Genomic DNA, 24,991 nt, shown 5'->3' with positions numbered 1-24,991 from the left:
GGGAGGGGCTGTGAAGCTATTTATGCCTTCACCTAAGAGGTTGTAATTGGCCTTGGAGAAGTTTTTTAGTCTAGTTGTTGCTGTGGGGGGGGGGGTCTTGTGTTATAGTTACTTCTAGCGAGACTAATTTGTGGTTAGATCTCACCAGGGATGGCCGCACAATGGAGGTGCTGCAGCGGTCCCCCATGTTGGTCAGTACCAGGTCCAGAATGAACCTTGTGGTTGTGTCAACCATCCGGTCCAGGGCATTGGAGTTAACAAAGTCCAGGAACCTTTGGGCAAGTGAGTTAGAACATGTATCTTGATTGACTCAAGTAGATCCAAGTAGGCTGAGTGGATATCCTGATTCATAGAGGGGGTCCTATAGCTGGCAGTGACCTGAAGAGGAGTCTTACATACAGTCAATTGCACCTGAAGTAATTCAAGGGAATAGTGCTGTTTAACCAATATAGGGGGTATTTATCTTTAATGACTATTGCTATACCACCTCCTTTAGTTCTCATGCCTTCAGTTTGTGGTCTGAGCATGTGGAAGAAAATGTAACCTGGTATTAGTTGGGTGCTCTCCACAGACTTAAACCTGGTCTCAGTAACTGCAAAAATGTCAGCATCTTCCAGGGTGAGGACTGCTTCCAGTGAGTGCAGTTTCTGGTTAAGACTACTAGCGTTAAGGAACATGACCTTGAGGTTGTTTTTAGAGGGTATTTTAGAGCTGTTGAATTTAATGAATTTAAGCAAAGCAACTACACTATAGGAAATTTGTTTTTACTTTCTTTAGTACAGAAAAAGTACTACTCTGTCAATGCAGTGCTACTTGGTAGTGTTTCCTACACATATAAAGATAGGTAGTCAAGAATCCATCCTTCAGCAGCCTGTATTCCACTGCTGTGTATATGAATTCTAGAATTGTAGTTTCTATAAATTCTGGGACCAGAACCTGGATGGTGCATTGGTGCAGCGATGGCATTGTCGCCACACAGAAAAAGGTTCTCTGGTTAGATTCTCGGCTGGAGTGCCTTCTATGTGGAGTCTGCATGTCTACCCTGCATTTGTGTGGGTTTCCTCCAGGTGTTCCAGTTTATTCCCACATTTCAAAGACATGCATCTGGAACATTTTTCCTCGGACTTCCACTGAAAATTGGCTTGATTCCAAGTCGGACTTTCCCGGTAAATAAATGTTAAATAAATAAGTAATAAATAAAAAAGAATCCATGATTTCACAGCCTGCATTCCACTGCTGTCTATATTTATTAATTTTACAACCCATGTTTCCACAACCTGCATTCCTTTGCTGTATATAAATTAATTGTAGAATCCATGCTTCCACAGCCTGAATTTCACTCCCGTATAGATATATATATATATATATATATATATATATATATATATATAGTATACATACATATATCTATCTATATATATATATATATATATATATATATATATATATATGTATATACATATATATATGATTCCACTTCTAACCATTGAAATTTCAAAACATCGAAGGTTACAAGTGTAACAAAAAAAAAAAAAAAAAAGAAATTGTAACAATTGTATGCAGGGGGTCTTCACGCCCCTTATGTGGGGGGCTGTGCTCCTAACACCCCCCTACTTTAATATTCCAACTCTGTGACCGCACTACAGTGAAGTAAAGGGAAATCTCCCATTTAGCGCTATATGCAGAAGTGCTAAATGGGAGATTTTCCATACTCCATCTACAGGGCCATCCCACAGATGGCAAATAGACACACACAGTATGCAGGGCACCTTGGTGCTCTGCAAAAACACAAATATTCTCCCACCTACATTTACCTTTTTCTTCCCCTTCAAACCTTCGATGTTTTAAAACTCGATGTTCTGGTCTTGATGATCTGAACTTCGATGTTTTAAACGTTCAATTGTTTGAAGGGGAACCATACTTATATAGACATATATATATATATATATATATATATATATATACACATATAGACACACGTATATATATATATATATATATATATATATATATATATATATATACATATATATATATATAAATTATAAATGATATGCTTCGTCAATATATACAAACCTGTCTAAAAACAATCGACACAAACTGGAAACCTCTTATAACAACATTGCCAGGTTTGCTACTGCTTCTCCTTTCAAGACTTATCATTGTAACAACCTGAAGCAGTTAGATTGGTTAGAATTTCAGAATCAGATCCACTTTAACCAACTGACTATTGCTCATAAGATCCTCTACCACCCCAGAAATACCCCCATACTCTCTAGCCTTATCACTCAATATAGAAATCTCGACACTTTACGATCATCAGGGAAACTTCATGTTGCTACCTGCAAATCTAACAACATGGCAGGAAGTGCCCTCTTCTCTAATGCAGTGGGCAAGCATTTAAACCAACTCCCTAATGAACTAACATCATTGTTGTCCTTTACACTGTTTAAGAAAACCTTAAATACTATCTTAAAACACATTGGTCATGTCCCTGTTCTAATCCTGATTAACCCTACCTTGCACCTATATGTCCTAGTGTTGAAACTTTAAAATGCATCTGTAAATCAGCGTTGATACCTGAATTTCTCTACTACTGTAGATTGTACTGGTCATGAGGGGAATGTTTCTGTTCGGGTTTTATTGTATATATTTTTTCTTTATCATTACTGTTAACTTTTTTGTCTGACAAGCAATCTGCAACTTACTATAATGTTATGTTTATGTTCTATTTTTGTTTCTTGTCTTTTATGTAAAGCTTTTCTCCCCGGGCCTCTACTGAAAATGGGCCTGTATCCAGTTAGGCTAGCCCGGTAAACAAATGTAAAATAAATAAATAATAAATAAATAAAATAAATTATAAAATTCATGATTCCATAGTCTGCATTTCATGGCAATATATATATTGATTCTAGAATTAATGCTTCCACGGCCTGCATTTAAGTGCTGTGTATATATATATATATATATATATATATATATATATATATATATATATATATATATATATAAAAATTCTATAATGCATTCTCCCACATCCTGGAATTCACTGCTGTATATACATTAATTATAGAATGCATTTTTCCATATCCTGCATTTCACTGCTGTATATAAATTAATTCTAGAATCCATGCTTCCACAGCCTGCATTTCACTGTTGTACATATGTATTACTCCTATTTCACATCTTTATCCTGCACACACATAAGGAATGTAGACATGATTCCATGCACCCTCAATTTACATGTGACCAGGGTATTAGTCAAAGCTACTGTTATAACTCTTTGAAGTCAATAAGGAAATTAACATGTGAAGGTGCAGCGGTTAGCATTGTTACCTCACAACAAGAGGTTCCCCTGGTTCGATTCTCGGCTGGGGTGCCTTCCAGGTGCTCCAGTTTCCTTCCACATTCCACTGACATGCAGTAGGTGGATTGGATACTCTAAACTGGCCATAGGTGACAGTGTGTGGTGTGGAAAAACTACTGCAGCAGGGCTAGGCACACAGCAATGTATACCTTGGCTCTAGATGATTGTCTATCACTGCATTTGTCGAAGTTAAGGACTGCTTTATTAATAAAACTATTTTAGTGGGAGTAGAAGTCAGAGGCATAGGTGGCAGATTTACCAATAGGATCGGTCACAGTGGAATTTATTTAGGTCATTAAGTAGATGAAGAAAGTTTACTTACCTGAACACAGAAGTATTTGGTGGGGAAGTACCATCAGTTCTAAATGAAACATTAACTGATTTGTGGTCTAATTTAATGAAGAAAGATTGTACACACAGAGATGTGAAACAAGGGGCCATATTTGTTAGGGCTATATGAAGGGCATGTGAACACCAAAGGGGATAGTTAACTGTCTAAGGGAGTTAGAATCATTGCAGTTCCTCTTTTCTTTATTTATTTGTTTATTTTATTATTGTTCAGGACAGTGGTCTGGTTTGGAGGACCATAGCCCATTTCCCTAGCATATTGGCAGAAGTAGTGGCCACCACAGACATCACAGGGGTCATTCTAAGAGTTTGTCATTGCCAATGAGTTCTCAGTGATATTGAAAAAGGTGTGGAAGAAACCATTTGCCTTTCTGTTGATGGGAAAGAATGGTGTTGAAAGGGCAAGAAAAACCTTTGTATTAGTGGCTAATGGTATAAAATAGCAGCTTAAATTCAGTGCAAAGGATTTCATCCGTGAAGCAAAAAAGTGGGAAAACAAACACATCTGAAGACAAAGATACAAAGATGGAGAAGAGTGAGCAGTTCTGGAGACCTCATTATTGCAATAAAATAGGCAGGATAGGACCAGTCCACAGGAGGATAACAAAAGTGGTACCCACCAGAAGCTACATATAAATACTATAAGCGTCTAAATGAGTCTGTTACATAAATGAATGAAACACTATCTGAACTATTCATTCACATAATGCACAGCTGCATAACTGCATGCTGCACACTGCGTTAAGTATGCCACTTGTCATTACTGTCAGAACCAGTGTACAGAACACAGCCTTGTACTATGTTGTGTGGTACCAAGATGGAACTGCTTTATAGCTTAACAGTACAGCACAACATGGCAGGGAAGAGAAGGTATTCCTTTGACTAATGCACTTTACTTGGTTCCAAGTTCCCTGTGCCTTATTTCTCCTCTGTCGTAACACTCAGTGATTCATAAAGATTTTCCATTGCTTAGGCATGACAATAGACCTAGCAGAGGCACAGCTAGCTAATTTTGCATCCTTTGCACTCAATCCCACCTCCCAATTTGGAGCCCCCACTCAACTTTAATGTGTGAAGCAAATGGGAAAAGAAAGCTCCTGTCTTTGGATTTGGGTCGAGAAAAAAAAAGGTATTTTTTTTCTTTTTTCCTTTTAAACTGTAGTGAACTGGTAGCTAGTTTTCTAGCAAGCAGCTGATACAGTGTGTTCCACTCTGGGAGTGCTGCAGTGATTCAGTTCTGACCACAAATACAATGCTAGCATTTATTTCTAAATGCTGGTATGCACTATAGACCCAGTGGAGGTCTGCTGATTGTGCCTCCAAACACTTTGCGCCTGGCATGTCTGCCCAATTTTCTCCATCCTAGCTACACCTCTAGGATCTACAGTCTTTGCCTCTTATGCTCAGTCACTATCTTCCTTCATAGAGCAGAGCCTGTGGTCCCTACATCTGACCTTGATATTGCAGGAGCTCTGCCACAAGGCTTTACACCTACAAGCGTATTGAGAATTTTGTAAATTGTTCAATAGCGTGCAGTCACTACATCTGAACTTGATATTCCAGGAGCTCTGCCACAAGTTCCTATGCCTACAAGCTTATTGAGAATTGTATCATTGTTTAATGTAAGCATATTTATTATAAAGAACCTTGCTGAATATTAACTTTAATCAGTTAAATACATGCCTGCTCTGTGACTGAAAGTCCCTGTATAATAGTCCATGTACTCTAAGGCCTGTTATTTAGTCTAATGAAATTATAGACAACCTTTTTTACTTACATCTCTTTGTTAATTGCTTTGTTCTGGTTATAAACTGTTTGGTCTCACAAACTGACCTGGGGCTGGAACTAAACTCCACTACCCTACTCCCAATTCCACCCACCCGGTTACTCTAATATTATACAACCTGCACACATATTTCACTTGTGACTCTTACCAGCTGACCTTACTGCATCTATACAAATACTTCTGTTTCATGTTTTCTACTTCCCAATCTCGAGTCATTTGTAATCCCATCCCCAACTATATTTCTCCCTTCCATTTGCACTAGGGTTGGGAGGGTGGCCTAATGGTTAAGGTGTTTGCCTTACAAACACAAGGTGCAGGGCTTGAGTCTCACAAGGGATAACTGGCTAGGCTTAAAAAGGCTTGCAAGAGCAGTTAGCTTAGTACTAACCTATGAACCTATATATATTTATAATCACACCCATCCCAAATAGTACCTATCGATTCTTCATTGTATCTTTTTCTTTACCCAAATAAACCCTCATTTCTTATTTTGAATACATCTTTATACTCTAACTTTTAATACCCCTCTGTTCCTTACATACTAGAGAAGACAAAAGGACATCCTACCTTTCTTCTTTTAGAGAAAATACTTGTCTCCTTACTTCTCCTCTTTCAGCTCTCAGAATCCACCATCACTGACTCTCCTACTGCCCTGCAACTTCTTTTCTCCTTCATTGCTACTTCCCCTCCACCTGACATCTATAAAACACAGCTTCCTGTACATAATTATGCTGTTCTTCATCTTATCATCTGTTCTTCTCCTCCTACTGTGCCATCTGTCATCCTACCGTGACTCAGTAATATCTCACAACATCTCTCCATCCTTCTACTGTGCCATCTGTCATCCTACCATGACTCAGTAATATCTCACAACATCTCTCCATCCTCCTACTGTGCCATCTGTCATCCTACCGTGACTCAGTAATATCTCACAACATCTCTCCATCCTCCTACTGTGCCATCTGTCATCCTACCGTGACTCAGTAATATCTCACAACATCTCTCCATCCTCCTACTGTGCCATCTGTCATCCTACCGTGACTCAGTAATATCTCACAACATCTCTCCATCCTCCTACTGTGCCATCTGTCATCCTACCGTGACTCAGTAATATCTCTCAACATCTCTCCATCCTCCTACTGTGCCATCTGTCATCCTACCGTGACTCAGTAATATCTCACAACATCTCTCCATCCTCCTACTGTGCCATCTGTCATCCTACCGTGACTCAGTAATATCTCTCAACATCTCTCCATCCTCCTACTGTGCCATCTGTCATCCTACCGTGACTCAGTAATATCTCTCAACATCTCTCCATCCTCCTACTGTGCCATCTGTCATCCTACCGTGACTCAGTAATATCTCACAACATCTCTCCATCCTCCTACTGTGCCATCTGTCATCCTACCGTGACTCAGTAATATCTCTCAACATCTCTCCAACTCTGGCCCAAACACATATCCATACTTCTTTACACTCTCCGCACACTGCACCATACCTATTTAATACTGCCCCTCACCTTCATTCAAAATATAAGCTGATTAATTCCACTTCACTTCAAACCAAAACAAAATTAAGTGCAACAATCCTCTCCAAAAACAACTATGCATATTTCCCCAATATACTAAAAACCTTCTAGGAGATAGACACCCTAATCACGGTGCCACCTATCACAATGAATATAAACATAATTCTCTCCTGCACACTTCTGTAACCCAACAACAGCCAACCCCAACTCTGGTGATCTAATTTTGTTGCAGTAAATGTTAAAAGTATAAGAAATAAAACTTTTGAACTTCATACCTGGACTTCCCAACATAAGCCTGATGTAGTCACTGTAACTGAAACTTGGCTTAAAGCCAGCATAAATGGCTCTGAAGTTATACCTGCTGGCTATAATATCATCTGTAATGACTGTATAACGAGGAAAGGTGGTTTTATTGCTTTAATATTTCACAGTATCTGCCACATTTCCTCTTACAGCAAACCAATACCAAACTTCAGTTCAGCAGAGCTTCTTACTGTTTTCCTCAAAATAAACAGTTATAAACAAATGTGTATTACTGTCCTTTACATCCTCCTGGTGACAATACAGCTATACTGGAAGATATCCTACACTGGTGTGTATTACTGTCCTTTACATCCTCCTGGTGACAGTACAGCTATACTGGAAGATATCCTACACTGGTGTGTATTACTGTCCTTTACATCCTCCTGGTGACAATACAGCTATACTGGAAGATATCCTACACTGGTGTGTATTACTGTCCTTTATATCCTCCTGGTGACAATACAGCTATACTGGAAGATATCCTACACTGGTGTGTATTACTGTCCTTTACATCCTCCTGGTGACAATACAGCTATACTGGAAGATATCCTACACTGGTGTGTATTACTGTCCTTTACATCCTCCTGGTGACAATACAGCTATACTGGAAAATATCCTACACTGGTGTGTATTACTGTCCTTTACATCCTCCGGGTGACAATACAGCTATACTGGAAGATATCCTACACTGGTGTGTATCACTGTCCTTTACATCCTCCTGGTGACAATACAGCTATACTGGAAGATATCCTACACTGGTGTGTATCACTGTCCTTTACATCCTCCTGGTGACAATACAGCTATACTGGAAGATATCCTACACTGGTGTGTATCACTGTCCTTTACATCCTCCTGGTGACAATACAGCTATACTGGAAGATATCCTACACTGGTGTGTATCACTGTCCTTTACATCCTCCTGGTGACAATACAGCTATACTGGAAGATATCCTACACTGGTGTGTATCACTGTCCTTTACATCCTCCGGTTGACAATACAGCTATACTGGAAGATATCCTACACTGGTGTGTATTACTGTCCTTTACATCCTCCGGGTGACAATACAGCTATACTGGAAGATATCCTACACTGGTGTGTATTACTGTCCTTTACATCCTCCGGGTGACAATACAGCTATACTGGAAGATATCCTACACTGGTGTGTATTACTGTCCTTTACATCCTCCGGGTGACAATACAGCTATACTGGAAGATATCCTACACTGGTGTGTATTACTGCCCTTTACATCCACCGGGTGACAATACAGCTATACTGGAAGATATCCTACACTGGTGTGTATTACTGTCCTTTACATCCTCCTGGTGACAATACAGCTATACTGGAAGATATCTTACAAAATAATTAAAACTTCAGAATGCTTCGCAATCAGACTAAAAAGCAAATAAATGAAGACAAAACACTATACTATAATTACTTTCAGAATAATTCTACACACAACCCTAAAAAATGTTGAACATCCATTAAAGAAATCTTACATCTCTTACATCCCAGCCAAAAATTCAGCCCAAACCTCTCTGCAGATAACTTACCACTCAAAACTGCAATACACTTAAAACTCTTATTTTACAGATAGTATAGCATCTGTAACCAAGGATTCCTTAACACCTAATCCAAACCCTGACCAATAGCCACATATCACCACATCCACTTTCATTTTCAAACCTGTACCCACATCCTATATAGAACTATTGTTAAACAAACTGATGACCTCCCAAGCAAGTACCTAAAAACAGCAGTCAAAATCATTGCCTATCCCATCTCAATCCTTATATATATAGGTCTGTCCAGGAATCCCATGTCCCCACTGTCTCTGGAAAAAGTCACACATTATCCCCTCTGCACAAAGGAGGAAATTCAACAGGCATTAATACCTTTAGACCTATAGCAATCTTATCTCCCTTCTCCAAAATACTTGAAAAATGTCTTCAAAAACAATTGCTAGAATATCTCCTGCAGGAAGAACTCCTCTCCCCTACACAACATGGTGTCCGTCCTTCCCATAGCACTAGCACTGCCCTTCTGTCCTGTATAGATACTGTCAATAAAGCTAGAGATAATGGCAAACTAGCCTCTTTCTTATTTCTAGACTTGTCTAAAGCCTTCGACACAGTTCATCACAGCAAACCTGTACTTCAAATGTCCTCACTACATCTCTCTCAGCCCACTCTTCTGTAGTTCAAAAGCTACCTGTCCAATAGGTATCATTCAGTAAAATGACACTCCATGCTCTCTCCTTACCTCCCAGTCATCACCGGTGTACCACAAGGCTCGATCCTTGGTCCCCTCCTCTTTAATATTTTCGCCAACACCCTCTGTACTTCCACACAAAAGGCTACCCTAATACAATATGCAGAGGATTTTACTCTCACTTGCACATCTGACAACATGGTACAGCTCAAAAAATTACTCAGAAAACTTTAACATCCACTGAAACATGGCTTCATAGCTCACAATGCATGCTCAACCCAGAAAAGAATAAACTACTACTTTTTCCTCAAATCCCTCTCTCATGAAAAAAAAAATCGAAGGCCTCTCTCTTGACAATACAACCACTGAAGTCACTTCTCATAGCAAACTATTGGGGGTGATAGTGGACGATAATCTTACATTCAACCTGCATATACAAAACTGCATAAGAAAAACTCATCAAAAACTAGGATGCTTTACACAGCCAAAAACTTTCTCACCAATGCAACTAAAACTACACTTGCCACTCCCCACACTTCTTTCTGGTGCTCCCGTCCTTACTAACCTCAGACTTCACAAAAATTAAAACTTGAACAATGCTATAACAAAGTTGCTAAATTTGCAGCATATAGCCCTTTCAGAATGCACCACTGTGTAGCACTGAAAAGCCTAAATTAGTTATAATTCTCACATCAACTAACATCCAGCATCCGTCTGTCTGTCCAGCACTAAAAAACATTCTACATAACTATGTTCCCACTCGGTCATTCTGATCCAGTGACCAAACACTCCTGTCTGTCTACAAACCTAGCAAATCTGCCGGGCATTTTCTGTAGTCATACAAGGTTGCTAAGGCCTGGAACTCAAGTGGCAAACATATTGTCAGCAGAATTTTATTGATCTAGCTGAGAGCATTCATATGAAGTATAAAATACAACACCTCCACTCCTTCAATGCTCCAAAATCTCTGAATATCTGAAAATTGTTACAAATGGAATCTAGGTTCATTTTTAATTTTAAAACTTTGTTCCCAAATGGAATGAATATGGAAGCTTAAGCATTTTCTCATGCAATTTTCAACAATTTTCCATAATTTTCCACATATCTCTTAGAAGTGATGTTTTGGAGAAATGCAGTTTTAAAATAATGTAAGTAGAATATATTATGTAATAGCAGTAACATTTGGTTAGGAAAATATTTATAAATGTGATGATTTAAAAGTATTTAAGCATGAATATATGTGTACATATAATGTGATTATATATTTTTATACATATGAAGTCAGAAATAATTCCAAATGAGTGAAGTTTTGAGAAAAAGCTTTCATAAAGTTTTTTTCTGATGCTAGTCATCTGGTTGTGTTTAATAATGAAGAGAGTTTAATTGTGAAACAAGGGGATGGTGCACCAATAATTCAATTAAATGTGGTATAAAAAGGGTGGAGTTTGATATTGTAAATTGTATTCCAGGAGAAGGCGAAGGCCGAGGTACCAGAATTAAAAGAACTTTTCAAACGCACAGTGGTTGTGTTCCAGTTTTGTATATTCAGAGCATTCATATGAGGCTAAGGAATTCTGTTTGTGTTACTTGGTTAGTGAGATATTTAGAAAAATGTGAAAATTACATCTATGTAAATTAATATCATAAGAACAATAGTTAATGTCTATTTACCTGGACTAGACAGAGGCCAAATGTTAATGCAGTCGAGTTTGCCATTGTGTAAGCTTTGAGATGAAATCTTTTAAAATCTTGTACATAGCATGGTTTTGGAATTATTGATGCAAATATAAACACGCAATATTCGATGCCTAGAGGCATCAGTAGGAGTTAACTGCAGATGCACCTGGAGGCATCACTCAGATGTAATATGCTATTAACTCATTACATCCATGTGACATCTCCAGGTGTATCTGCAGTTAACTCCTACTGATGCCTCTTGGCATTAAATATTGCTGAAAGCCAGCTCGATACAAGTGGTCTTTTTCACGGGTGTCTTGGCTGAGTTGTGTGCTTACTGTCACAGAGTGTAAGTGGAAACTGACAGAAATAGTCTGTGTGCTGTGCTCATTATGATCATAGTTTTCTTGCAGAAGATTAGCACACTAATCTGTATCTACAGAACACGCATTTATTAAAATATTCATTTTTTGGAGAAAAAATATGATAAGCCTGTGATCATGTTATCTTTTTTTTAAGAGGACTGTGTACCATTTATCTTCTGATATAGATTGTTTCCGTTGACTTTTGTAAAACATTACACAAGGATGCACACGCCCTTTCCTATACTCATAATAAATATATGATGGCTAATTCAGTCTTAAATTATGTATATTTAGCCGGAAAATGGGAAATGTATAGTTGCGGTCATTTTCCTTCTATAAAATTCCAGTTATCCTGGTGTTAGTAGCAAGGCCAAAAAAGGCACCATGAACTGGAACCTAAAGATAGAAGAATAACTTTTGCTTACCTTTGTTGCTCTGAATTAGTTGTGTTTATAATGCTTAACAGAAATCCTCGGCTGGGGTGCCTTCTGTGTGGAGTCCGCATGTCCTCCCTGTGATTGCGTGGGTTTCCTCCGGGTGCTCCGGTTTCCTCCCACATCCCAAAGACATGCTGTAGGTGGATTGGACACTCTAAATTGGCCCTAGGCATGACTGCATGTGTGTGTGTGTACCTTCTGTGGAAGGGTGGGTGCTGGGCTGGCAGCTCAACACCGTAAAACTCTGCTGCCAATCATGAGCGGACAGATGATCCGCTGTGATGACCCCTAACTGGGAAAAGTCGAAAGAAGAAGAAGAAGAATGTTTAACAGAACAATATAAGTATCCTACTCACGTATATGTCTGCCCTGATTCTGAAAGATTTGCTCTCAGTGTAAGTGACTCACTTCAGTGTGAGGCCTGTCTGTAAATAGGCTTACATGGGGGTGGAGGGTGTTAGATTCCAAAAGAATTGCACTCAGAGTAAGTCACTGATAGCAGGTCTTTTAGAGTCCAGCCCTTTGTGTTTGAGCTTTTCAAAGTAAAAAACAAGTTATACTGATTGCTTCTTAGAGCTGTGATGATTAACCTTTTTAGAACTTACTGTACAGCTTTAACTGTACTAAGCAATGAACATTTTATCTAGACCAGCATTGATATTCCACTATATATCAAGTATGTTTACAATTCAAAGAAGTAGTACATATGCAGGATGAAGCAAAGATACCTTTTAAACTCAGCTTCATTCTAACATGCTTTAGAGCCACTTATTAGGACCAGTCACCTGATGTTTGATTCTACACCCATTATTGAATTATATAATTCCTGTACTGATATTGCAGGTGTAACTAAAATGCATACGTCTTGGTGATACTTTACTGGCTGTGCTTTATATCTTTTTGAGATGATGGCAGGTAAATGATACAAACTAGAATTCAGTGCACAGATACCAGCATGTCTTCATTAAGTAGGGATGTGGAATGGAAATGATGGCTATTCCTCAAATAAGCATCCCATTTCCATCACAGATGCATTTATTTATATGTATCATATATGGTAACAGTATGCACTCCTAAACATGTTTAATGAAAATTATCCATATTAAACCACCTCATGATAGCTGGCTAACCTTGGCTAACCTTGCTGACCTCTTAACAGTACTGCAGACACTGTGCTGAACAATGAGAGAGGGTCGTGGAGATCAGGAGACTGACCAGTAGATAGGTCAATGGCATTAGTAATACTGCAGGTAATATACAGGAGCATGACTGAGGGCAAAGTCGATCAGGACACTGACCAGTTGATGGTTGCTGTGGTGACAATACTGTGTGTACTGTAAAGAGCCATAAGTGAGGGTAGAGAGCATCAGGACACTGACCAGTGGATATGTGCAGTGTTGACTGTACTGCAGTTACTGTACCAGACCATAAGTATGGATAGAAGGGACTGACTAGTGGTTTAGTGCAGTGATGACAGTACTGCAGGTACTGTACAAGACAATGAGTGAGGGTAGAATGGTTTGGGACACTAACTAGTGAATAGGTGCAGTTGTAACAGTATTTCAGGTACTGTACAGGACCATAAGTGAGATTAGAGAGGATAGGGTGGTTGGGTATAGTGATGACAATGCTGCAGGTATTGGATAGGACCCTGACTTGAGGGTACAGGGGATCAGGACACTGACCAGTGCTTGGGTGCAGTGGTGTCAGAACCACAGTTACTGTACAGGACTATGAGTAAGGATAGACAGAATCAAGACACTAAGCAGTGGATGGATGCAGTGGTGACAGTACACAGGTACTATATAGAGCCATGAATGAGGGTAGAGGGGATTGGGACACTGAGCAGTGGTTGGATGCAGTGGTGACAGTCCACAGGTACTGTAACAGACTATGAGTGAGGGTGAAGGGGACTGAAATACTAACCAGTGAATGGATGCAGTGGTGGCAGTACTGCAGGTATTGTATAGGATCATGACTAAGGGTAGAGGGGATCGGGACACTAACCAGTGGAAGGATGCAGTGGTGGCAGTGCTGCAGGTACCGTACAGGACTATAAGTGAAGGTAGAGAGAATCAGGACACTTAGCAGTGTCTGGAGGCAGTGGTGACATTACTGTAGATATTGTACCAGGCAATGGTGACAGTACTGTAGATGTTGTACCAGCCAGTGGTGACAGTACTGTAGATATTGTACCAGGCAGTGGTAACAGTACTGTAGATATTGTACCGAGCAGTGGTGACAGTACTGTAGATATTGCACCAGGAGGTGTTGACAGTACTGTAGATATTGTACCAGGCAGTGGTGACAGTACTGTAGATATTGTACCAGGCAGGGGTGACAGCACTGTAGATATTGCACCAGCCAGTATTGACAGTACTGTAAATATTGTACCGGGCAGTGTTGACAATACTGTAGATATTGCACCAGGCAGTGGTGATAGTACTGTAGTTATTGTACTGGGCAGTGGTGAAAGTACTGTAGATATTGTGCCAGGCAGTGGTGACAGTACTGTAGATATTGTACCAGGTAATGGTAACAGTACTGTAGATATTGCACCAGGCAGTGATGATAGTACTGTAGATATTGTACCAGGCAGTGGTGACATTATTGTAGATATTGTACCAGGCAGTGGTGACAGTACTGTAGATATTGTACCAGGCAGTGGCGACAGTACTGTAGACATTGCACCAGCCAGTGCTGACAGTACTCTAGGTATTGAACCAGCCAGAGGTGACAGTACTGTAGATATTGTACCATCCAGTGGTGACAGTACTGTAGGTATTCTACCAGGCAGCGCTGACAGTACTGTAGATATTGTAAAAGGCAGTGGTGACAGTAATGTAGATATTGCACCAAGCAGTGGTGCCAGTACTGTAAAAATTGTACCAAGCAGTGGTAACACTACTGTAGATATGCCACCAGCCAGTGGTGACAGTACTGTAGATATTGTACCAGGCAATGGCGGTAGTACTGTAGATATTGTACCAGGCAGTGGTGACATTACTGTAGATATTGTACCAGGCAGTGCTGACAGTACTGTAGATACTGTACCAGCCAGTGGTGACAATACTGTAGATATTGCACCAGGCAGTGATGACAATACTGTATATATTGTATTGGGCTGTGGTGACAGTACTGTAGATATTGTAGCAGGCAGTGGTGACAGTACTGTAGATATTGTACCAGGCAGTGGTGGTAGTACTGTAGATATTGTACCAGGCAGTGGTGACAGTACTGTAGATATTGTATTGGGCAGTGGTGACAGTACTGTAGATATTGTACCAGGCAGTGGTGACAGTACTGTCGATATTATATCTGATATCTGGAGAATTTCTCCCCGGGCCTCCGCTGAAAACAGGCTCTGTGGAACCTAGTTGGACTTTCCTGGTCAACAAATGATAAATAAAATAAAATAAATATTATACCAGGCAGTGGTGGTAGTACTGTAGATGTTGTACCAGGCAGTGGTGACAGTACTGTAGATATTGTATCAAGCAGTGGTGACAGTACTGTAGATATTGTACCAGGTAGTGGTGGTAGTATTGTAGATATTATACCAGGCAGTGGTGACAGTACTGTAGATATTGTACCAGGCAATGGTGGTAGTATTGTAAATATTGTACCAGGCAGCATTGACAGTACTGTAGATATTGTACCAGGCAGTGTTGACAGTACAGTAGATATTGTACCAGGCAGTGGTGGTAGTATTGTAGATATTGTACCAGGCAGTGGTGACAGTACTGTAAATATTGTACCAGGCAGTGGTGACAGTACTGTAGATATTGACCAGCCAATAGTGGCAGTACTCTAGATATTGTACTAGACAGTGGTGACAGTACTGTAGATACTGTACCAGGCAGTGGTGGTAGTACTGTAGATATTGTACCGGCCAGTGATGACAGTACTGTAGATATTGTACCAGGCAATGGTGGTAGTACTGTAGATGTTGTACCAGGCAGTGGTGACAGTACTGTAGATATTGTACCAGGCAGTGGTGACAATACTGTAGATATTGTACCAGGCAGTCATGGTAGCACTGTAGATATTGTATTGGGCAGTGGTGACAGTACTGTAGATATTGTACCAGGTAGTGGTGACAGTACTGTAGATATTGTACCAGGCAGTGGTGGTAGTACTGTAGATATTGTACCAGGCAATGGTGGTAGTACTATAGATATTGTACCAGGCAATGGTGACAGTACCGTACTCTAGATATTGTACCAGGCAGTGGTGACAGTACCATAGATATTGTACCAGGCAGTGGTGATAGTACTGTAGATATTATACCAGGCAGTGGTGACAGTACTGTAGATATTGTACCAGGCAATGGTGACAGTACTGTAGATATTGTACCAGGCAGTGGTGACAATACTGTAGATATTGTACCAGGCAATGGTGGTAGTACTGTAGATATTATACCAGGCAGTGGTGGCAGTACTGTAGATATTGTACCAGGCAGTCATGGTAGTACTATAGATATTGGATTGGGCAGTGGTGACAGTACTATAGATATTGTACCAGGTAGTGGTAACAGTACTGTAGATATTGTACCAGGCAGTGGTGGTAGTACTGTAGATATTGTACCAGGCAGTGGTGGTAGTACTGTAGATATTGTACCGGCCAGTGGTGACAGTACTGCAGATATTGTACCAGGCAGTGTTGACAGTACAGTAGATATTGTACCAGGCAGTGACGGTAGTATTGTACCAGGCAGTGGTGAAAGTACTGTAAATATTGTACCAGGCAGTGGTGACAGTACTGTAGATGTTGTACCAGGTAGTGGTGACAGTACTGTAGATATTGTACCAGGCAGTTTTGGCAGTACTGTAGATATTGTACCAGGCAATGGTGGTAGTACTGTAGATATTGTACCAGGCAGTGGTGACAATTGTACCAGGCAGTTTTGGCAGTACTGTAGATATTGTACCAGGCAATGGTGGTAGTACTGTAGATATTGTACCAGGCAGTGGTGGTAGTACTGTAGATATTGTACCGGCCAGTGGTGACAGTACTGCAGATATTGTACCAGGCAATGGTGACAGTACTGTAGATATTGTACCAGGCAATGGTGGTAGTACTGTAGATGTTGTACCAGGCAGTGGTGACAGTACCGTACATGTTGTACCAGGCAGTTTTGGCAGTACTGCAGATATTGTACCAGGCAATGGTGGTAGTACTGTAGATGTTGTACCAGGCAGTGGAGACAGTACCGTACATATTGTACCAGGCAGTTTTGGCAGTACTGTAGATATTGTACCAGGCAATGGTGGTAGTACTGTAGATGTTGTACCAGGCAGTGGTGACAGTACTGTAGATATTGTAATAGGCAGTGGTGACAATATTGTAGATATTGTATTGGGCAGTGGTGACAGTACTGTAGATATTGTACCAGGTAGTGGTGACAGTACTGTAGATATTGTACTAGGCAGTGGTGGTAGTACTGTAGATATTGTACCAGGCAATTGTGGTAGTACTGTAGATATTGTACCAGGCAGTGGTGACAGTACTGTAGATATTGTACCAGGCAGTGGTGACAGTACCGTACTCTAGATATTGTACCAGGCAGTGGTGACAGTACTGTAGATATTGTACCAGGCAGTGGTGGTAGTACTGTAGATATTATACCAGACAGTGGTGACAGTACTGTAGATATTGTACAAGGCAGTGGTGACAGTACTGTAGATATTGTACCAGGCAATGGTGACAGTACTGCAGATATTGTACCAGGCAGTGGTGACAATACTGTAGATATTGTACCTGGCAATGGTGGTAGTACTGTAGATATTATACCAGGCAGTGGTGACAGTACTGTAGATATTGTACCAGGCAGTGGTGGTAGTACTGTAGATATTGTACTGGGCAGTGGAGGTAGTACTATAGATATTGTATTGGGCAGTGGTGACAGTACTTTAGATATTGTATCAGGCAGTGGTGACAGTACTGTAGATATTGTACCAGGCAGTGGCGGTAGTACTGTAGATATTGTACCAGGCAGTGGTGGTATTACTGTAGATATTGTACCAGGCAGTCATGGTAGTACTGTAGATATTGTATTGGGCAGTGGTGACAGTACTGTAGATATTGTACCAGGTTGTGGTGACAGTACTGTAGATATTGTACTAGGCAGTGGTGGTAGTACTGTAGATATTGTACCAGGCAATGGTAGTAGTACTGTAGATATTGTACCAGGCAGTGGTGACAGTACTGTAGATATTGTACCAGGCAGTGGTGACAGTACCGCACTCTAGATATTGTACCAGGCAGTGGTGACAGTACTGTAGATATTGTACCAGGCAGTGGTGGTATACTGTAGATATTATACCAGACAGTGGTGACAGTACTGTAGATATTGTACAAGGCAGTGGTGACAGTACTGTAGATATTGTACCAGGCAATGGTGACAGTACTGCAGATATTGTACCAGGCAGTGGTGACAATACTGTAGATATTGTACCAGGCAATGGTGGTAGTACTGTAGATATTATACCAGGCAGTGGTGGTAGTACTGTAGATATTGTACCAGGCAGTGGTGACAGTACTGTAGATATTGTACCAGGCAGTGGTGGTAGTACTGTAAATATTGTACCAGGCAGCGTTGACAGTACTGTAGATATTGTACCAGGCAGTGTTGACAGTACAGTAGATATTGTACCAGGCAGTGACGGTAGTATTGTAGATATTGTACCAGGCAGTGGTGAAAGTACTGTAAATATTGTACCAGGCAGTGGTGACAGTACTGTAGATGTTGTACCAGGTAGTGGTGACAGTACTGTAGATATTGTACCAGGCAGTGGTGGTAGTACTGTAGATATTGTACCAGGCAATGGTGGTAGTACTATAGATATTGTACCAGGGAATGGTGACAGTACCGACTCTATATTGTACCAGGCAGTGGTGACAGTACCATAGATATTGTACCAGGCAGTGGTGATAGTACTGTAGATATTATACCAGGCAGTGGTGACAGTACTGTAGATATTGTACCAGGCAGTGGTGACAGTACTGTAGATATTGTACCAGGCAGTGGTGTCTAGATATTGTACCAGGCAGTGGTGACAGTACTGTAGATATTGTACCAGGCAGTGGTGGTATACTGTAGATATTATACCAGACAGTGGTGACAGTACTGTAGATATTGTACAAGGCAGTGGTGACAGTACTGTAGATATTGTACCAGGCAATGGTGACAGTACTGCAGATATTGTACCAGGCAGTGGTGACAATACTGTAGATATTGTACCAGGCAATGGTGGTAGTACTGTAGATATTATACCAGGCAGTGGTGGTAGTACTGTAGATATTGTACCAGGCAGTGGTGACAGTACTGTAGATATTGTACCAGGCAGTGGTGGTAGTACTGTAAATATTGTACCAGGCAGCGTTGACAGTACTGTAGATATTGTACCAGGCAGTGTTGACAGTACAGTAGATATTGTACCAGGCAGTGACGGTAGTATTGTAGATATTGTACCAGGCAGTGGTGAAAGTACTGTAAATATTGTACCAGGCAGTGGTGACAGTACTGTAGATGTTGTACCAGGTAGTGGTGACAGTATTGTAGATATTGTACCAGGCAGTGGTGGTAGTACTGTAGATATTGTACCAGGCAATGGTGGTAGTACTATAGATATTGTACCAGGGAATGGTGACAGTACCGTACTCTAGATATTGTACCAGGCAGTGGTGACAGTACCATAGATATTGTACCAGGCAGTGGTGATAGTACTGTAGATATTATACCAGGCAGTGGTGACAGTACTGTAGATATTGTACCAGGCAGTGGTGACAGTACTGTAGATATTGTACCAGGCAATGGTGACAGTACTGTAGATATTGTACCAGGCAGTCATGGTAGTACTGTAGATATTGTATTTGGCAGTGGTATCAGTACTGTAGATATTGTACCAGGTAGTGGTGACAGTACTGTAGATATTGTACCAGGCAGTGGTGGTAGTACTGTAGATATTGTACCAGGCAATGGTGGTAGTACTATAGATATTGCACCAGGCAATGGTGACAGTACCGTACTCTAGATATTGTACCAGGCAGTGGTGACAGTACCATAGATATTGTACCAGGCAGTGGTGATAGTACTGTAGATATTATACCAGGCAGTGGTGACAGTACTGTAGATATTGTACCAGGCAGTGGTGACAGTACTGTAGATATTGTACCAGGCAATGGTGACAGTATTGTAGATATTGTACCAGGCAGTGGTGACAATACTGTAGATATTGTACCAGGCAATGGTGGTAGTACTGTAGATATTATACCAGGCAGTGGTGGCAGTACTGTAGATATTGTACCAGGCAGTCATGTTAGTACTATAGATATTGGATTGGGAAGTGGTGACAGTACTATAGATATTGTACCAGGTAGTGGTGACAGTACTGTAGATACTGTACCAGGCAGTGGTGGTAGTACTGTAGATATTGTACCAGGCAGTGGTGGTAGTACTGTAGATATTGTACCGGCCAGTGGTGACAGTACTGCAGATATTGTACCAGGCAATTGTGACAGTACTGTAGATATTGTACCAGGCAATGGTGGTAGTACTGTAGATATTTTACCAGGCCGTGGTGATAGTACTGTAGATATTGTACCAGGCAGTTTTGGCAGTACTGTAGATATTGTACCAGGCAATGGTGGTAGTACTGTAGATATTGTACCAGGCAGTGGTGACAGTACCGTACATATTGTACCAGGCAGTTTTGGCAGTACTGTAGATATTGTACCAGGCAATGGTGGTAGTACTGTAGATGTTGTACCAGGCAGTGGTGACAGTACTGTAGATATTGTAATACGCAGTGGTGACAATATTGTAGATATTGTACCAGGCAGTCATGGTAGTACTGTAGATATTGTATTGGGCAGTGGTGACAGTACTGTAGATATTGTACCAGGTAGTGGTGACAGTACTGTAGATATTGTACTAGGCAGTGGTGGTAGTACTGTAGACATTGTGCCAGGCAATGGTGGTAGTACTGTAGATATTGTACCAGGCAGTGGTGACAGTACTGTAGATATTGTACCAGGCAGTGGTGACAGTACCGTACTCTAGATATTGTACCAGGCAGTGGTGACAGTACTGTAGATATTGTACCAATCAGTGGTGGTAGTACTGTAGATATTATACCAGACAGTGGTGACAGTACTGTAGATATTGCACAAGACAGTGGTGACAGTACTGTAGATATTGTACCAGGCAGTGGTGGTAGTACTGTAGATATTGTACTGGGCAGTGGAGGTAGTACTATAGATATTGTATTGGGCAGTGGTGACAGTACTTTAGATATTGTATCAGGCAGTGGTGACAGTACTGTAGATATTGTACCAGGCAGTGGCGGTAGTACTGTAGATATTGTACCAGGCAGTGGTGGTATTACTGTAGATATTGTACCAGGCAGTCATGGTAGTACTGTAGATATTGTATTGGGCAGTGGTGACAGTACTGTAGATATTGTACCAGGTTGTGGTGACAGTACTGTAGATATTGTACTAGGCAGTGGTGGTAGTACTGTAGATATTGTACCAGGCAATGGTGGTAGTACTGTAGATATTGTACCAGGCAGTGGTGACAGTACTGTAGATATTGTACCAGGCAGTGGTGACAGTACCGCACTCTAGATATTGTACCAGGCAGTGGTGACAGTACTGTAGATATTGTACCAGGCAGTGGTGGTAGTACTGTAGATATTATACCAGACAGTGGTGACAGTACTGTAGATATTGTACAAGGCAGTGGTGACAGTACTGTAGATATTGTACCAGGCAATGGTGACAGTACTGCAGATATTGTACCAGGCAGTGGTGACAATACTGTAGATATTGTACCAGGCAATGGTGGTAGTACTGTAGATATTATACCAGGCAGTGATGGTAGTACTGTAGATATTGTACCAGGCAGTGGTGACAGTATTGTAGATATTGTACCAGGCAGTGGTGGTAGTACTGTAAATATTGTACCAGGCAGCGTTGACAGTACTGTAGATATTGTACCAGGCAGTGTTGACAGTACAGTAGATATTGTACCAGGCAGTGGCGGTAGTATTGTAGATATTGTACCAGGCAGTGGTGAAAGTACTGTAAATATTGTACCAGGCAGTGGTGACAGTACTGTAGATATTGTACCAGCTAATAGTGGCAGTACTCTAGATATTGTACTAGACAGTGGTGACAGTACTGTAGATATTGTACCAGGCAGTGGTGGTAGTACTGTAGATATTGTACCAGCCAGTGATGACAGTACTGTAGATATTGTACCAGGCAATGGTGGTAGTACTGTAGATGTTGTACCAGACAGTGGTGACAGTACTGTAGATATTGTACCAGGCAGTGGTGACAATACTGTAGATATTGTACCAGGCAGTCATGGTAGTACTGTAGATATTGTATTTGGCAGTGGTATCCGTACTGTAGATATTGTACCAGGTAGTGGTGACAGTACTGTAGATATTGTACCAGGCAGTGGTGGTAGTACTGTAGATATTGTACCAGGCAATGGTGGTAGTACTATAGATATTGTACCAGGCAATGGTGACAGTACCGTACTCTAGATATTGTACCAGGCAGTGGTGACAGTACCATAGATATTGTACCAGGCAGTGGTGATAGTACTGTAGATATTATACCAGGCAGTGGTGACAGTACTGTAGATATTGTACCAGGCAGTGGTGACAGTACTGTAGATATTGTACCAGGCAATGGTGACAGTACTGTAGATATTGTACCAGGCAGTGGTGACAATACTGTAGATATTGTACCAGGCAATGGTGGTAGTACTGTAGATATTGTACCAGGCAGTGGTGGTAGTACTGTAGATATTGTACCAGGCAGTGGTGACAGTACTGTAGATATTGTAATAGGCAGTGGTGACAATATTGTAGATATTGTACCAGGCAGTCATGGTAGTACTGTAGATATTGTACCAGGCAGTGGTGGTAGTACTGTAGATATTGTACCAGGCAGTGGTGACAGTACTGTAGATATTGTACCAGGCAGTGGTGGTAGTACTGTAGATATTGTACCAGGCAATGGTGGTAGTACTGTAGATATTGTACCAGGCAGTGGTGACAGTACTGTAGATATTGTACCAGGCAGTGGTGACAGTACCATACTCTAGATATTGTACCAGGCAGTGGTCACAGTACTGTAGATATTGTACCAGGCAGTGGTGGTAGTACTGTAGATATTATACCAGACAGTGGTGACAGTACTGTAGATATTGCACAAGGCAGTGGTGACAGTACTGTAGATATTGTACCAGGCAATGGTGACAGTACTGCAGATATTGTACCAGGCAGTGGTGACAATACTGTAGATATTGTACCAGGCAATGGTGGTAGTACTGTAGATATTATACCAGGCAGTGATGACAGTACTGTAGATATTGTACCAGGCAGTGGTGGTAGTACTGTAGATATTGTACTGGACAGTGGAGGTAGTACTATAGATATTGGATTGGGCAGTGGTGACAGTACTTTAGATATTCTATCAGGCAGTGGTGACAGTACTGTAGATATTGTACCAAGCAGTGGCGGTAGTACTGTAGATATTGTACCAGGCAGTGGTGGTATTACTGTAGATATTGTACCAGGCAGTCATGGTAGTACTGTAGATATTGTATTGGGCAGTGGTGACAGTACTGTAGATATTGTACCAGGTTGTGGTGACAGTACTGTAGATATTGTACCAAGCAGTGGCGGTAGTACTGTAGATATTGTACCAGGCAGTGGTGGTATTACTGTAGATATTGTACCAGGCAGTCATGGTAGTACTGTAGATATTGTATTGGGCAGTGGTGACAGTACTGTAGATATTGTACCAGGCAGTGGTGGTAGTACTGTAGATATTGTACCAGGCAATGGTGGTAGTACTATAGATATTGTACCAGGCAATGGTGACAGTACCGTACTCTAGATATTGTACCAGGCAGTGGTGGCAGTACCATAGATATTGTACCAGGCAGTGGTGGTAGTACTGTAGATATTATACCAGACAGTGGTGACAGTACTGTAGATATTGTACAAGGCAGTGGTGACAGTACTGTAGATATTGTACCAGGCAATGGTGACAGTACTGCAGATATTGTACCAGGCAGTGGTGACAATACTGTAGATATTGTACCAGGCAATGGTGGTAGTACTGTAGATATTATACCAGGCAGTGGTGACAGTACTGTAGATATTGTACCAGGCAGTGGTGGTAGTACTGTAGATATTGTATTGGGCAGTGGAGGTAGTACTATAGATATTGTATTGGGCAGTGGTGACAGTACTTTAGATATTGTATCAGGCAGTGGTGACAGTACTGTAGATATTGTACCAAGCAGTGGCGGTAGTACTGTAGATATTGTACCAGACAGTGGTGGTAGTACTGTAGATATTGTACCAGGCAGTCATGGTAGTACTGTAGATATTGTAGCAGGCATTGGTGGTGAAGTAAGAAATGAGTCAAGGATAAAGCTCTCATTTTATCAGTCAGCCTGAATCTCCCTCGTCACATATGATCATGAGTTATGAGTGGTATCAGAAATGATTATATTATACACAAAGACAGCTGGCAAAAATGAGGTTCCCTTCAGGGTTTCTGGGCTCACAGTCTAGACACACCAAGGAGCTTGGGAATCCACGAGAGCTTTGGAGTCCAACCTCTTCTTCTCCTCTGAGATGAGAGGAGGTTTGGCCATTGTGAGAGTATGTCCAGAAGGTTTACCAGGTAGGCTTCATTGGTAGGGGGCCTCATAGCAGATGTAAGACATATTTGACTGTTTGTAAGTTTCAGTTTGCCTGCATATCCCACTGGAGGAGCTGAAGACTGTGGTTGCTGGGGAAATCTGTCTACTCTGCTCAGTTTATTAACACTCTACTCCATTTATGTTAAACTCTTTCTGTGTTGTGTGAGTCAACATTCAGCACTTTTTGTGTTCACTGTTTATTTTATTTTGTTCAGAATTTTGTTATTGGGC

General features: G+C 41.0%; 2 protein-coding genes across 2 annotated transcripts in view; both read left to right on the top strand.

The window, feature by feature from the left end:
- Positions 1-24,512, top strand: part of LOC122789788 (agglutinin-like protein 2) — a 181,875-nt gene extending 157,363 nt beyond the window's left edge. The window contains exons 3-15 of the mRNA XM_044057230.1: positions 14,155-15,321; positions 15,453-15,794; positions 16,249-16,866; positions 16,955-17,482; positions 17,587-18,225; positions 18,338-18,889; positions 19,124-19,675; positions 20,070-21,002; positions 21,098-21,604; positions 21,697-22,497; positions 22,593-23,099; positions 23,192-23,860; positions 23,956-24,512. Coding sequence (XP_043913165.1) covers positions 14,155-15,321; positions 15,453-15,794; positions 16,249-16,866; positions 16,955-17,482; positions 17,587-18,225; positions 18,338-18,889; positions 19,124-19,675; positions 20,070-21,002; positions 21,098-21,604; positions 21,697-22,497; positions 22,593-23,099; positions 23,192-23,860; positions 23,956-24,512 — 8,372 coding nt within the window. The remainder of the gene's footprint in view (positions 1-14,154; positions 15,322-15,452; positions 15,795-16,248; positions 16,867-16,954; positions 17,483-17,586; positions 18,226-18,337; positions 18,890-19,123; positions 19,676-20,069; positions 21,003-21,097; positions 21,605-21,696; positions 22,498-22,592; positions 23,100-23,191; positions 23,861-23,955) is intronic.
- The window catches only part of LOC122789623 (circadian locomoter output cycles protein kaput-like), a 1,222,827-nt gene that overhangs the window by 287,476 nt on the left and 910,360 nt on the right, over positions 1-24,991 (top strand). The gene's annotated exons all lie outside the window — the stretch shown is intronic.

Source organism: Protopterus annectens, chromosome 15.part0 (genome assembly GCF_019279795.1).
Source record: "Protopterus annectens isolate FY-2018-M chromosome 15.part0, PAN1.0, whole genome shotgun sequence".
Taxonomy (NCBI): domain Eukaryota; kingdom Metazoa; phylum Chordata; order Ceratodontiformes; family Protopteridae; genus Protopterus; species Protopterus annectens.
The sequence above is the reverse complement of the archived record's forward strand: the minus strand, read 5'-3'. Positions and strand labels throughout refer to the sequence as shown.